Below are 15,217 nucleotides of genomic sequence, written 5' to 3' on the forward strand. Positions count from 1 at the left end.
GCCCCTGATGGTTTGCACCTGTGCTAGGTGGGATTTACTGATGAATTCTGAAGTGTTGATATCTGTTCTGGGGTGCCCAAGAACAGGACAAGGGGGGATGGGTGGAAACTGGAACATAGGAACTTTGAGCTCAACATGAGGAGAAACCTGTGGAGTGTGAAGGTGAGGGAGAAAGCCCTGAGCAGAGTGAGCAGGGAGGGGGCAAGCCAAGGGCTTGAAGGGAGGCAGGAGGGAGAGGCTGGAGCCCCAGCATCAGAGCTGCCTGGGGGGGTGCCCTCACTGCTGCACCCACCCGGCCGTGGGTGTGGGGTGTGGGGTGTGTCCGTGGGGTGTGTCTGTGGGGTGTGGGGTGTGGGGTGTGGGGTGTGTCCGTGGGGTGCCCCACAGCTGGCATTGGTGGTTCAGTGGTAGAATTCTCGCCTGCCACACGGGAGGCCCGGGTTCGATTCCCGGCCAATGCAGCACCCACACCTTTTGGTACCCTGGGGACACCTCGGGGTGCCTGAGCTTGGGCCTCAGCTCAACATGAGGAGAAACTTGTGGAATGTGAGGGAGCCCTGGCCCAGGCTGCCCAGAGAGGTTGTGGAGTCTCCTTCTCTGGAGCCTTTCCAACCCCCCTGGATGTGTTCTGTGTATCCTGCCCTGGGTGATGCCTTCAGCACCAGGAGTGGGCAAGGCCTCTGCAAGCAGCTCCTGGGGCACAGGGACACAGTGTGGAGGACTCCTGGTCCTCGTGGACATCTCAGGAGAGGGCTCTGGAGGGACTTGGCTCTTGTTTCCAAAAGGGAGCCCAAAGCTGCTCTCAGCCTGCCCACAAAGGGGCTGGACAGCTGCAGGGCCTCTCCTTGTGCAGGAGAAACATTCTGCCATGACAGGACAGTTTCTCAGTCAGTAAATGATAACTCAGTTACTGGGACTGATAACTCCATGGTTATAGTTACAGCCAGAGCCTGGTGTGCAGAGCCAGGGACACTGCTCAGCTCTGAGGAACAGTTTGCCCTCCAGAAGGAATAAAGAGGTCCCACCTGCAGCCTCCTTTGGGGAGGAACAGACAAGAGAGATGCCAGAACTGACCAAACAGAGGATTCCATCCCATACACCTCAGACTCAGGAGAAACTGGAGGCATCAGGAGGGTCAAACCCCTTCCTGCTTCCCCTTCTTCCCCTCTCCCTCTTTGCTTCAGCATCCTGGGAGGATTCTGTCTGTTCCTCTGCCTCTGCTCCTGATCCATCCCAGCCTGGATCTGTGTGTTCCTGCCTCCAGCTCCCAACTGCTGCTGAGCCCAGGATTCCAGCCTGGACTTTCCCAGGGCTGCCCTGCAGCCTCAGTGGGGATGGGAGAGTTATTGGGGGAGAGGGGGGAGGAACCTGGGATCAATTTCCCTGTATATTTGTATAGATTTAGTAATTTTTCCTATTTATCATTCCTGTTTCATTAAAGCTGTGCAGTTTAGTTTCCAACCCATCAGTCTCTCTCCCTTATTCTCTCTCCTTTCTTTATCAGGGAGGGGAGGGGGACTAATCTGGCATTTGGTTTAATTGCCAGGGCAGTGTCAAACCCTGGCAGCTCTGTTTTGCAGATCAGAGCCATGTCCCAAGCTGCAGGTTGTCCTCCTGTCCCATGGAAGAGCCACCCTAGGCAGAACAATTGCTGAGGGGTTCACCAGCACCAGAAGAACTTCAGACAAACCCAGAAGTGGAGGTTGTCTTGTTCTGGAGTGAAAAACCTCAGCTCTGGGGAACCAGGCTGGCACTTCCCACGTGTCTAACAGAGATAGTAAGGAAATCAACAAGAGGCAAGTGAGCAGATCAACAAACTGAACTCAGAGTCTTCTCTATGTCCTTCAAAGTGACCTAAAACAACTTCTCCAGCAGCTCTGGCAGCACCCAGTGCTGCAGAGGAGAACAAGGTGGGTCAGGTGCCCAGGCTGAGGGCACTGCTCATCCCAGGGAGGGTTCTGCAGGGAGGTTTTGCCTCTAAACAAGAGGACAAAGAGAGAAGCACCAGGCAGTCAGTACAGGAGCCATCAGGCTTCAAAGCATCCACTCAGATGACTGTGACCCTTGTGAGAAGGGGAATTAACAGATTAAAATCAACCTTGCAGCTTTTCCAAGAAGCTGAACCTGCTCTTCCCAAGCCCTCTGCTGGGGTTTTTTGGTGGTTTTTTTTTGACACACAACTGACTTTGAAGCCAAGCAGCTCCTTCCCTTGCACTTCATTTCAAAAACCAGCTGTGTGGTTGGACTGAAAAGCCCCCGAGCTTGCAGTCCTCCCTTCCACGGGGACCTGAATGCTTTGGCCTCACCCTGGAGGCAACTTACTGAGATTCTTCTTGTTAAGGAGAGGAAATGACAGAGAAAGACCTTAATGGGACAGAAATCAGCCAACTTCCCATGCAAGAGGCACCAACAGAACAGCTCCAGAGCCAGGAGAGGCAGATGGAAGGGCTGCCCCTCTCCTCAGCTTTATTAACATCAAATTAGTGCTCAAGTCCAGCTCTTGCAGACAGAAGATGGAGAAATGCCCCTAAATCACACCAAGGGAGCTGCCAAGATGTGACCCGGGCCCAGAGAACCCTCCTGTGCCCAAGGGACAGCAATGGGGACCTTCAAACACAACAGAGTCCTGTGCTGTGACACAGATGGGACCTGAGGGACACAGCTGAGCCTCCCCTTCCCCCTGACCCAGGAGGAGCTGCTGTTTCCCCCTCCACAGCCCCCTCCAGCCCCCCAGAACCCCCCACTTACCTTGCCCAGGGCAATGGAGCAGGCAGCCAGGCCAATGAGCCCCCCTTTCCTGCTGTGGGGGTGCTGGGAGAGTGCAAACTCCTGGGCCAGGATCTGGATGACATGTTTGATCTGGGTCGTGTTGTTCTGAGCCACAAACTCCCTCACCAGCCTGGGGAGAGGAGAGAAAAAAAACAGCCCGGGGGGTTCCAGCTCCTGCCTGGTGGAGAAGCTCAGGAGCTCAGCTCCATGCTGCTGTCAGGAACAGGGATTTGGGGGCCACAAAAAAGAAGCCACCCCCAGAAGAAGCAGGAGTGAAATGGGGAACACTCAAGGAATCCCCTACCCCCCAGGTGACACCAGAGCTGTCCCCCCCTCCTGCAGCCACCTAATGCCATTCCCATTCCAGGAGGGACTCTCCAGGGCCACCTCACCAGGGCTGCACGTTGGCAGAGAAGCCACCAGACCTTCAGACACTGTGTCCAGCAAGGCAGGTGACAAGGACCAGTTACCCCTGGCACAGCACCAGACCCCTCTCATCACACACCAGACCCACATCCAAGATTTTGGATGTTTCCAGCCACCTGGCCAGGGCTTCATCTGATATTCCATGTCCCACAGGGCAGCACCTACCTTGCAGAGGTTTCTGCACCTGACCCAGAGACACCCAACACATCAGCTGCCAAACACCAGGAGAGCAGCAACCCCTTCACACTGCCCTTCAGCCCAGGGCTGCAGGCAGGGAGGTTGTCCTGGTTTGGGCCAGGATAAAGGGGATTTTCTGCCTTGTCCTTTTGCTTTCAGCTCAGTCTCTTGTCAGCAGCTGCACTTGCTGAAATTCACAGCAAGTTTCTCAGGCAGTGGCTGCTCCTGGGACTGATAACTCCATGGTTATAGTTACAGCCAGAGCCTGGTGTGCAGAGCCAGGGACACTGCTCAGCTCTGAGGAACAGTTTGCCCTCCAGAAGGAAGAAAGAGGTCCCACCTGCAGCCTCCTTTGGGGAGGAACAGACAAGAGAGATGCCAGAACTGACCAAACAGAGGATTCCATCCCATACACCTCAGACTCAGGAGAAATTGGAGGCATCAGGAGGGTCAAACCCCTTCCTGCTTCCCCTTCTTCCCCTCTCCCTCTTTGCTTCAGCATCCTGGGAGGATTCTGTCTGTTCCTCTGCCTGTGCTCCTGATCCATTCCAGCCTGGATCTGTGTGTTCCTGCCTCCAGCTCCCAACTGCTGCTGAGCCCAGGATTCCAGCCTGGACTTTCCCAGGGCTGCCCTGCAGCCTCAGTGGGGATGGGAGAGTTATTGGGGGAGAGGGGGGAGGAACCTGGGATCAATTTCCCTGTATATTTGTATAGATTTAGTAATTTTTCCTATTTATCATTCCTGTTTCATTAAAGCTGTGCAGTTCAGTTTCCAACCCATCAGTCTCTCTCCTTTCCTTATCAGGGAGGGGGTTAACAGAGAACATCTCAGTGTTAAACTGTGACAGAGGTACAGGCAGAGGGAAGCACAGGCAGAGGAGGTACAGGCAGAGGAGGTACAGGCAGAGGCAGGCTGTACACAGGGTTACACACAGCTGGCATTGGTGGTTCAGTGGTAGAATTCTCGCCTGCCACGCGGGAGGCCCGGGTTCGATTCCCGGCCAATGCAACTCCTTTTTTCCCCTCTAACTTCTACCCACACCCTGGACCCAACCAACATCCTTTCCCTTCATCTTTGTTCAAGCTGCAAGATCTCCCACTGCTTAACTCCAGGTGGGGTTTCTGTGCCACTGACTCTCACCCCACCCTCTCCCAGCCCGCTGGGAAAATCATTATTTTAAGAACTTTTACCCCAAACTGTCAGCACCCAAGCTCTGTTCTCTCTGTTCTCCCCCTGCCCTTAGCAAACCAGCTGCTGGGTTCTTCCTGGGGGTACCACAGCCCCTCCTGTGCTGTCCCCCAGCTCAGGACACAACACCTCCAGCAGCTGCAGCCTGACCCACTGCCACAACCCAAAGGTTTTGGGGGCTTTGACCTCCAGTCCCAGCCCCCCAGCAGGGCCCAGTCAGAGGAACACGTGGGGACACAGCAGGGTGACCTTTTAATGCCTGGATTTAACAGGCAGAGCTTTGTCTGAAGGGGAAGAACCCTGGAATTCCCTCAGGACACAGCTGAGGTCACTGTGAGGGGGTTAAATCCCTGCATCCCAGCTGGGCTTCCTCCTCCTCACACCCCTCCCAAACTACACTTCCAGCTTGATCCCAAACCTGATCCGAAACCAGATCCCAAACCAGATCCCAAACCAGACTGGGGCTGGTAAAAGCCAAGCATGGACCCATCACCCCTGTGGCAAAGCCAGAGGTGCTTGGATAAGGAGCAGGCTCCCAGGCAGCAGTGACTGAAGCATCCCTGGGGCTGGAGAGCTCAGCACAGGGCCACACATCCCCCAAAGCCAGGAAACCCTTCCTGTGAGGAAATGAGCACAAGATAAATGCAGTGCAGGAGCTGGAGGTGTCAGAAACACTGCTCTGTCCCAGGAACCATTTCCCTCTGCTGCTCAGCTACAGGCTCTGGCTTTGAGCCACCTGGTTCCCACCTCAGAGCCCTCCCAGAGCAAGGAGCTGAGCAGGTTCAGCCCCACGTCAGCACCTCCTGCCCTCACAGCCTCAGCACAGCCACATCTCCCACCCAAATCCCCCCTCCAGCTGGGATCATCACTCCCAGTCCATCCCTGAGGACATGCAGGGGATTCCTTCACCAGCTGAGCAGTCAGGGAGTGGCTGGGGGGGGGCACAGCCCTTCCCAGGAAAAGAAGTTCATGGAATCATCGAATGGTTTGGGTTGGAAGGGACCTTAAAGCTCCTCCAGTCCCAACCCCCTGCATGGGCAGGGACACCTCCCACCAGCCCAGGTTGCTCCAAGCCCCATCCAGCCTGGACTTGGACACTGCCAGGGATGGGGCAGCCACAGCTTCCATGGGCAGCCTGGGCCAGGGGCTCAGCACCCTCACAGGAAAGAATTTTTTCCTAATACCTCATCTAAATCTTCCAGCTTAAAATCATCCCCTCTCATTCCACCACTTGTAAAATGTCCCCCCCAGATCTTTCCTGCTGCCCCCTGAGGTACTGGAAGGTGCTTTCAGCTCTCCCTGGAGCCTTCTCCAGGATAAACAACCCCAAGGCCCTTCCCCCCCATAATGATTCTGGGATTCTGTGATCCCAGGAACTCTCTCAGCTGCTCTGTGCAGGGAAAGAGCACAGGCCACACCAGAGCAGAGGGGCACGGCCATGCCAGCAGCCCTTGAAGTCCTGAGATGCTCCCAAGGGAAATCCTGGGCTCTGCCAGAACAGCAGCCAGGCAGGAAAAAGCCCCCACAAGAGCCAAAGCCTGGGGTGGGTGACATCGGAGGCTGCCACCTCCCCAGCTGGGATGTGACCTCAGGGAGCAGTGGGAGGGCACCCAGGAGCCCGGGCAGGGTGTGACAGGTCCTGGGTGCTGCCCAGGAGCCCCTGGTGTCCCCAGGCAGGGCTGGGCACAGAGCTGCAGCACCTCCACAGGGCCCCAGCTCCCCTCAGCTCCCCAAACCGAGCAGCTCAGGGGTCACCCCCGGCACCAGGGCTGTCTCCCTGCCCGGGGGGGGAGGGGGGCGGCACAGAGGGTCCCTGCATGTCCCCAGGAATTGGGCTGTGACAGAACCGGGAGAGGGGACCCGGAGCAGACCCCTCCTGCCCGCACCCACTGTCCCCCCATGGGGTCCCGCTGTCACCTGCACCCCTGCCCTGGGCTCTGCCGCCACCCGGTGCCCCCCGAACCTCTCTCCGGGGGTGATCCCACTCCCCCGACACCCCCAGGGGAAGCCTCCGGACCCCCCGTTCCCCCTTGGGCACCCTCCCGCTTCCCCCGGACACTCCGCGTCCCCGAACCCCCCCGGGCAGCCGCTCCGCTCCCGCAGCTCCACGGGGGATGGCGGCACCCCATCCCCGGGCCCGCAGTCACCCCCGGGCCCCCCATCCCCACACGGAGCTCCGGGGCCTTCCCTCCCCCCCCCCTCCCCATCCCTAAGGCGCTGCGGGAGCCCCGGAGCGGCACCGCCTCCGTTACCCCCCTACCCCTCCCGTTCCCGCCAACCCCCGCCGCTCACTTCTCGATCTCCAGAGCCGCCACTTTCCTCTTTTCGTACAGTTTGTCGTTCAGTGCCCGCACCACGCTGGGCGCCAGGGGCGACAGGTCCCGCTCCGCGTTCATGGCGCCTCCGCCCCCCGCCACTGCCGCCCACGTGACACCGCCGCCTCACGTGACACACACACACACCCCCCCCACACCCCCTCCCTCCCCACACACCGCAACCCGGCAGCGCCCCCTCGCGGCACGGAGGCCGCCGCTCACAGAACCGCTGCGGAAAGAGCCCAGAGGGGATCCGCTCCGGGCGGAACCGAACCCCAGTGCCCAACGTTTCCTGAACCCCCAGTGCCCAACCTCTCCCAAACCCCCAATGCCCAACTTCTCCCAAACCCCCAGTGCCCAAAGTTTCCTGAACCCTCACTGCCCAACGTCTCCGGAACCCCCAGTACCCAACCTCTCCTGAATCCCCAGTGTCCAACGTTTCCTGTATTTCCAGTGCCCAACCTCTCCCGAACCCCCAGTGCCACCCCCAACCTCTGCCAAACCCCCAGTGCCCAACGTTTCCTGAACCCCCAGGACCCAACCTCTCCTGAACCCCCAGTGCCCAGAGTTTCCTGAACCCTCACTGCCCAACCTCTCCCGAACCCCCAGTGCCACCCCTAAACTCTCTTGAACCTCCAGTACCCAACATTTCCCGAATCCCCAGTGTCCAACGTTTCCTGACACACCAGTGCCACCCCCAACCTTTCCTTCAACACCACTGCCACCCCCAACCTCTCCCGAACCCCCAGTACCCAACCTCTCCTGAACCTCCAGTGCCAAACATCTCCTGAACCCCCAGTACCCAACCCCTCCTGAACCCCCACTGCCACCCCCAACCTCTCCTGAACCCCCAGTACCCAACCTCTCCTGAACCTCCAGTGCCACCCCCAACCTCTCCTGAACCCCCAGTACCCAACCTCTCCTGAACCTCCAGTGCCAAACATCTCCTGAACCCCCACTGCCCAACCTCTCCTGAACCCCCAGTACCCAACCCCTCCTGAACCCCCAGTGCCACCCCCAGCCTCTCCTGCAGCACCCCCAGGGATGGTGACTCCACCACTGCCCTGGGCACTCCATCCCAGTTCCTGATCACCCTCTCCATCAGGAAGTGTTTCCTGAGATCCAACCTAACCCTCCCCTGGGGCAGCTCCAGGCCACGTCCTCTCCCCTCCTGTCACTCGTTTCCTGGGAGAAGACCCTGACCCCCCCCTGCCTGCAGATCCCTTCAGGTCCCCCCTGAGTCTCCTCCAGACACAACTCCCCCACCCAGCTCCCTCAGCCTCTCCTCCCAGGATTTTCCCCCCCTGTCCCTCTGGACCCTTCCTGAGCTGAGGGGCCCAGACCTGGACACAGGACTTGAGCTGAGTACAGGAGGGGAATGACATCCCTGCTCCTGCTGCCCACACTGCTCCTGATACCAGCCAGGATGCCATTGGCCTTCAGGGCCACCTGGGCACACTGCTGCCTGACATTAAAATGGTGCCACAGCTCAGCAAAAATCCTCTGTCCATGAAATCTGCCCCTGTGCTCAGCCCTGGGGAGGCCACAGCTTGAGTCCTGTGTCCAGTTCTGGGCCCCTCAGCCCCTCAGGAAGGAGCTTGAGGTGCTGGAGCAGGTCCAGAGAAGAGCAAGGAGGCTGTGAAGGGATCCAGCAGAATTGCTGTGAGGAAGGGCTGAGGGAGCTGGGGGTGTTGAGGCTGGAGAAGAGGAGGCTCAGGGGAGACCTCATCACTCTCTGCAACTCCCTGAAAGGAGGTTGGAGCCAGGGGGGGGTTGGGCTCTTTTCCCAGGCAACTCTCAGCAAGACAAGAGGGCACAAAGGGTCTCAAGTTGTGCCAGGGGAGGTTTAGGTTGGAGATGAGAAAGAATTTCTTTCTGGAGAGGGTGATCAGGCATTGGAATGGGCTGCCCAGGGAAGTAGTGGATTCTCCGTGTCTGGAGATCTTTCCAAAGAGCCTGGATGTGGCACTGAGTGCCATGGGCTGGGAACCACGGGGGGAGTGGATCAAGGGTTGGACTTGATGAGCTCTGAGCTCCCTTCCAACCCAGCCCGTTCTATGATTCTATGATTCTATGGTTCTATGAAATCCTGGTGGTGAATGGGAGCTTGCTGATGGCAACGTACCTGACAACACAGAATAGGAGACAAACTGTCCAACTCACCCACCAGCACCAGGTTCTTCAGAGGTCGTGGCTGGAAGAAGAATGTGTCTCCTTCCTCAAGAGGCATGGCAGAAGAGAACTCTGGCTCCTCATCATCATCATCACCCAGATGAGCTATCTGGTACATGTCCCACCTGTTGTCCCCCCCTGTGCTCCCAGCTCCCTCTCCATCCACTCCTTCCCCCAGGTCTGTGGGGGGAACACCCCACGGGGTTACTGTGCCCCAAGGGTAGGTCCCTGCATTTGGCCCTGTTGGACTTCATACCCCTGCCCTCAGCCCCTCAGCCTGCCCAGCTTCCTCTGCAGCAGCTTCCAACCCTCCAGCAGATCAACACCTCACCCCCAGACCCCCCTAAGCCCCCCCAGACCCTCCCAGTTTGGTGTCACCTGAATTTCCCACAGGTCGACTCAACCCCCTCATCCCGGATCCATGAGCTCCCGGCCCTGCTGTCACCTCAGTGCTCAGCCTTGGTGCCACACACAAACCTCAACCCCTCACCATTGCCTTTAATTACCTCATCAGTTAATTAACAGACCCCCAGAGGTCACTTCTGCCAGGGCAGACCCTTGAGGTAGTAGACCCAGGAGACTCCCCCCCCCCTCCCCGGGCAGGAGGCCACCATCTTGCTGGTGACAGGAGCCTCGCTGCCCTCAAAGGAGATGGAGATGGAGGTGGTTTTCTTGGGCTTCATGGTCTCGGGGGCTTTGATGGTGAAGGACGGGTGGTCCACCGTGAACTGGAAAGCTGTGGGCTGCAGGAAGATGTTCTTGAAGGGGATGGTGGTGGTGCTGCCAGCCCTGATGGAGAAGGGGCCCTGGGGCTTGGGCGGGAGGGCGAGGCCAAAGAGGGGGATGCTGAACTCCACGCCGAGTGGGGAGCACAGCTGCAGCGTGGCCCTGGTTTCACCCAGCTGGCAGGGCTCATAGGTCACCTCCAGGCTCACCTCAGAGCCCCCCAGGCTGGCGGGGGCCACGCTGAGGGTTTTTTCTGTCTGGAAGTCAGTGGAGTTGATCTGCAGAGGGGAGAGAAGAGGCGCTGGAGGTTTGGGGGGTAGTAGGGTCACAAAAGCAAAGCCAGCACCTCAAGAAGATAGCAGCAGTAACCCCCTGACATTTCACTGCCTGGGGTCCCTACCCCTTGCTTGTCAATGTGCCTGTCCCATCCACACCATACACCTGGGGAGTGTCAATAAGAGCTGTCCAAGCAGGGACAACCAAACCCCCAGAGACCTCACTGCCAGAGCTGGGCTCTAATGTGGAAGTCCTGGCACCAGAGGACCCACAGGAGCATCTCAACAAGGGCAGCAGAGCAGAAGCCACCCCAGACTGAAGACATACTGGATAGGGAGCACATGGGTCCAGGTTATGAGCAGGTGGGAAGGTGTCACCCACCCAGCTGGGAAGGTGTCACCCTTGAAAAGCAGCCCCAGACAGAGTTCATGTAGGGCACCATCCTTCTGAGAACTCCCAACTGGGACTGGGGAAAGTCCAGCTGGGGACAGATGCAGTATTGGTGGGGAGACTCCCAGGCTCAGAGGGTCACCCTGGCTCAGCCAAGCCAAGCTAGAGGAGCAGGATCCCCCCATGGGGAAGGCTGAGCTGCCTCCCCAGACCCTCTGGAGTCACCTGGAGGATGTAATCAGTCTTCTGCCGGGCATAATTCATTATTTGGGTGGTGATGGTCTGACTGGAGCCCAGGGTGGTGCAGAAGTGGAGGGGTTTCTCTGGCCTGCTCTCACTGGCTTTCAGGTGCAGCTCATAGTATAAAGAGCCCAGGTCACTGCTCTGTAGCACCAGGCGCCCTGTGCTCTCACCCGTCTTCAGGGGGTGGTACTCAAAAACAAGATCAGCCTGGGAGGAACAAAAGGAAAAAGCCACTGGGTCAGGCAGAGGTGGGGAAGGCAGGACCCAGGACAGGGCAAAGGGTCTGTGGTGTGCTCATGCAGTACTGAAAAGCAGCTCGGAACCCCCCCATGCTTCAGCCCCTTCCTCTCTGGGTCACAGCCTGGCTGCAGGTGTGGGACAGTTCAGCTGGGGGCTTGTCCCCAACAGCTGAGAGCCCTCTGTCACTCTCCTAAAAGCTCCCTACCCTAAACCAGCCCTGTACTCCCCCAGGGACACACCACCTCCTAGCAACCCAGGCTGAAACACCTAGCTGGGGGGGTCAGGCATGCCCTGAAGCCACCCCAGACTGAAGACACACTGAATAAGGAGTCTACATGGGTCCAGGTTTTGAGCAGGTGTCACCCTTGAAAAGCAGCCCCAGATAGAGTTGATGCAGGGCACCATCCTTCTGAGAACTCCCAGAAAGGCTGCAGGGAGAGGACAGGACACTGGATGAGCTCTGCTCCTACCTCTGACTTGGCAGGAACAGTGAAGTGAGAGGGAACGTTGACATCAGGCACTTTGCAATCGATGGCAAACGTCACAGGGAAAGGCAGAGGGTTGTCCACCTTGACAGTGGAAGAGGCTCTCTGCCTAACAGCAGTGGTCATTTCAACAGTGCTGATGGGTCCTGAAGATGTGACCTTGAAAGTCACCATGTAGAACAAGTACTCCCTGGTCACCTCATTGAGGAAGGTCACCTGGATCAGAGACAAAGGGAAAGCCCTGCTGATTCTGGACATACCAGCCCAAGGAGCCCCCCAGCTCAGCACCCCACTTCCCAGAATGGCTGTCAGCAGCCACTGAGGGAGACTGCAAGACTGGAGAAAGATACTGGAGATACTGGTGGTCTCTCCTCTTCAGAGTCTCCCAATCCTAACCATCCCATTGCTTCCAGCTCCTCCAAGTCTTGGCTCACCTGTGCTGAGCAACCCCCAGAGGGACTCTCACAGGGAGATGAGATGGGGGAGTGTGGAGAGGTGTTTGCTGCTCTGCCTCCACCCAGGAAACCCCCAGTGGGCAGGTAGGGGTGTGGAAACAGGCATGAAGGTTCTCAGTGAGCCAACAGCTCCCTAAAGGACCCCACAGCCTGGTGTCCACACTTACTGATGCATGGTAGAGTTCTTCCCTGTAGGAGAGGAAGGTGAGCTCGTAGTTCTTCTTGGCAGAGCCTGGCACATCCATGTATTCCAGCCCCTGCAGCACAGAGCTCCTGTCCAGGTTTTCTGGTTTGAGGATGTCCACTATCACGAGGAACCTGTGAGCAGGGTGCAGTGAAGGTCAACAGGAGGAACTCCCAGAGGACACCCCTGGGGCAGGGGTACAATGCAGCCCCCATCCTCCTGGGGCAGAGGGACCCAGCTCTCATCCAGCTTGGAGGGAAAGCCTCTGGAATGAGTCTGCACAGAGAGGAGATGGGATCCCAGACATCTCTGGGAGTGAAAAGCCTGTGGGAAGGGAGTGCCAAGGCAGTGGGAAGCCCTTCCTTGCCCTGCTGCAAGGATTGCTGATGGGATGAGACTTCCAGGGCTGGGCTCACCTCTGTGGTCTGTTCAGCCAGTTGGAGACAGGGATGAGCTCCGTGTGGGAGGTCCTGCATGGCACCTCCCGGATTATGGTCCCTGAGCACTTTGGTGATTCAGCAGTGCCTTGCAGGAGGTAGTACAGCCCTGTCCCATCTGGCAGTGGGAAGAAGATGGATCCCTAAAAAACAAGGAGCATGTCAGTGAGCTCTCATGCTCTCTGTCTGGAGCAGGCACTGGCTCTTGAGAATATCTGTCTCATGTCTCTGTCTCATGTCTCCCACCTAAGCAGCTTGGAGCAGGTCCAATAGGCAGAGCTGTGACCTGCAGAGCTGGAGATGACAACACTGTCCCCACTTGGGCTGGCAGAGCCAGAGGATCCAGAGGCAGCACCTCTGTGGCATCTCCTCTGCCTCCAGAACAGCTGAGAACTGCAGGATGCTTCATGCAGGGCTCTGTGTGCAAGAGATGCTGCCCACAGGAGACAGGCTGGGAGAGCTGGGATTGTTCAGCCCGGAGAAAGCTCTGGGGAGACCTTCCAGTACCTTCCAGTTCCTGAAGGGGCTACAGGAAAGCTGAGGAGGGACTTTGGACAAGGGTCTGGAAGAAACTCCTCACTGTGAGCATGGGGAGCCCCTGGCCCAGGTTGCCCATGGAAGCTGTGGCTGCCCCATCCCTGGCAGTGTCCAAGTCCAGGTTGGATGGGGCTTGGAGCAACCTGGGCTGGTGGGAGGTGTCCCTGCCCATGCAGGGGGTTGGAATTTAAGGTCCCTTCCAACCCAAACCCATTCTGTGAATCTATATAAAACCCTACAGGACACAGAGCTGCTCTGCACCCTGGAGATTGATCCCAGAACTCTTGCTCTGGCCTAAATTCTGGCCTGGTGTAAGATCAACAGGAGAGGGACAAAGGGCAGGTGCCTGACACCCACCTCCAGCACCCCAGAGCTGAACTGACCCCCATGGTCTGACAGTTTTTCCCTGGTGTGTCTCAGAAATGGGAACAGAGGGGACCTGAGAGCTGGACCCTTTCCAAAGCTCCTGCTTTGCTGAAGGTGATGTCAAGAGACATCTCTGGGTTGTTTCCCTCCTGACTCATGGCTCAGGGGGACACTGAGGGGCGGCTTCAACCCTCTTGTTTCTGCCAAAGCAGCCCAGCAGGGCAGTGCTGGCACAAGTTGTGGCCAGGGCTCAGGGAGGGAGGGGAGCTGAGTCTGGGGGTCTCTGAGCCCCTCTTTGGTATTCAGGCAGGGACTGGGAGCTGCTCAAATTCAATTTCCTGGACCTTCAGACAAGCTGAGCTTTTATGTCAGCTGCTCCAGGAAGTTTAGTGCTCAGTCCAGACTTCTCACCTTCCTCCCTTCCCTCATACCTGGCCACTTGCCACCAAGACCCTTCCAACTCTAGGATTGTGGGATGATTTCAGTTCAGAGGGGACCTCTGGGGGTCATTTCATCCACCCCCTGCCCAAAAGCTGAGGGAGCTCTGAGTGTCATGTTGGGAGGGCCAAGCCTGCTGGCACAGCTCACCTACCTGGTGCTTCTTCTCAAAGCTCATGGTGAGGGGTTTGTAAGTGATCTTGTAGGGTTTGTTTTGTTGACTGGCCTCTAGGTGGAAAACTGCAGGGCCCTTCCAGTGCTCCCCCTCGATGAGAGGCTGCAGGGTCCAGTCCTCATTGCTTGGGTTGGAGAGGAGGATGATCTGGCTGTGCTCCCCACGCACGTCACACGTGAAGTTCAGAGTCTGCAAGAGAGGAGCAGAGGCTGCTCAGACATCCCCAGGACTCCTTCCCACTCAGACATCCCCAGGACTCCTTCCCACTCAGTCTCTGATGAGCTCTGTGCACAGGGAGCAGCTTTTCCTCATCATTTGCACGATTTCTGTTTGAGCCACAGCTGCAGGTGGGAATCAAGGTGTGGGTTCTTAGGGAATCACAGAATCATAGGGTTGGAAGGGACCTCTGGAGCTCATCCAGTCCAACCCCCTGCCCCAGCAGGGTCACCCAGGGCAGGACACACAGAACACATCCAGGGGGGTTGGAAAGGCTCCAGAGAAGGAGACTCCACAACCTCTCTGGGCAGCCTGGCCCAGGGCTCCCTCACCCTCACACTCCACAAGTTTCTCCTCAGGTTGAGCTGGAACTTCCTATGTTCCAGTTTCAACCCATCCCCCCTTGTCCTGTTCCTGGGCACCACAGAACAGAGATCAGCACTTCAGAATTCATCAGTAAATCCCACCTAGCACAGGTGCAAACCATCAGGGGCTGGTATTTTTCACCAGATGTTCCAGGGCAGGGCCATCCCTTCCCTTTCCCTGTAGCATGATCCTCACCTGAGCCTGATTTTCCCAGCTCTCTGGGATACCCAGGGCAGGAGCGACCCAATGCAACACCCAGGTCCTCCAGCCCCTGCCCTGCCAGAGATGTGTTGGATTTGATGATCTTAGAGGCCTTTTCCACCCTTGATGGTTCTGTGATTCTAAAGTGCAACCATTGGGGTGAGGGGAGGCCCCATCCTGCCCCTGGTACCTCCTTGCTCAGAGGGCTCTCCATGCAGCACCCTGCCAGCGTCAGGCGCAGCGGCTCGCAGCCCGGGATGAAGCACTGCAGCCCCTCGTACTGGATGGTCTGGCTCAGCTTGGAGGGGTGGAAGGTGACAAGGAAGGGGACATCCATCCCTGGGGAGATGTAACCCTTTGTGGGGCTGATGGAGAAATCCGGCTTGAAGTTCTCAATGTCCCATTTGAATCTGGACAAGGAAAGGACAAGGACA

General features: G+C 57.7%; 2 protein-coding genes and 2 non-coding genes across 4 annotated transcripts in view; 2 read left to right on the forward strand and 2 right to left on the reverse strand.

Annotated features, from left to right (window-relative positions):
* Window positions 1-6,996, reverse strand: part of VAC14 (VAC14 component of PIKFYVE complex) — a 75,329-nt gene extending 68,333 nt beyond the window's left edge. The window contains exons 1-2 of the mRNA XM_030457957.1: window positions 6,854-6,996; window positions 2,749-2,899 (exon numbers count right to left, since the gene is read on the reverse strand). Coding sequence (XP_030313817.1) covers window positions 2,749-2,899; window positions 6,854-6,957 — 255 coding nt within the window. The 5' untranslated portion in view covers window positions 6,958-6,996. The remainder of the gene's footprint in view (window positions 1-2,748; window positions 2,900-6,853) is intronic.
* On the forward strand, window positions 391-461 carry TRNAG-GCC. Its single transcript has one exon. It is a non-coding gene; the product is annotated as a tRNA-Gly (tRNA).
* Window positions 4,311-4,381, forward strand: TRNAG-GCC. The gene has a single exon. It is a non-coding gene; the product is annotated as a tRNA-Gly (tRNA).
* Window positions 6,997-9,584: 2,588 nt separating the features above from the next.
* Window positions 9,585-15,217, reverse strand: part of HYDIN (HYDIN axonemal central pair apparatus protein) — a 152,317-nt gene continuing 146,684 nt past the window's right edge. Inside the window, exons 78-84 of the mRNA XM_030457986.1 lie at window positions 14,974-15,193; window positions 13,980-14,189; window positions 12,464-12,627; window positions 12,031-12,181; window positions 11,394-11,624; window positions 10,666-10,890; window positions 9,585-10,052 (exon numbers count right to left, since the gene is read on the reverse strand). Coding sequence (XP_030313846.1) covers window positions 9,585-10,052; window positions 10,666-10,890; window positions 11,394-11,624; window positions 12,031-12,181; window positions 12,464-12,627; window positions 13,980-14,189; window positions 14,974-15,193 — 1,669 coding nt within the window. The remainder of the gene's footprint in view (window positions 10,053-10,665; window positions 10,891-11,393; window positions 11,625-12,030; window positions 12,182-12,463; window positions 12,628-13,979; window positions 14,190-14,973; window positions 15,194-15,217) is intronic.

The sequence above is a fragment of the Calypte anna genome, chromosome 11 (genome assembly GCF_003957555.1).
Source record: "Calypte anna isolate BGI_N300 chromosome 11, bCalAnn1_v1.p, whole genome shotgun sequence".
Taxonomy (NCBI): Eukaryota; Metazoa; Chordata; class Aves; order Apodiformes; family Trochilidae; genus Calypte; species Calypte anna.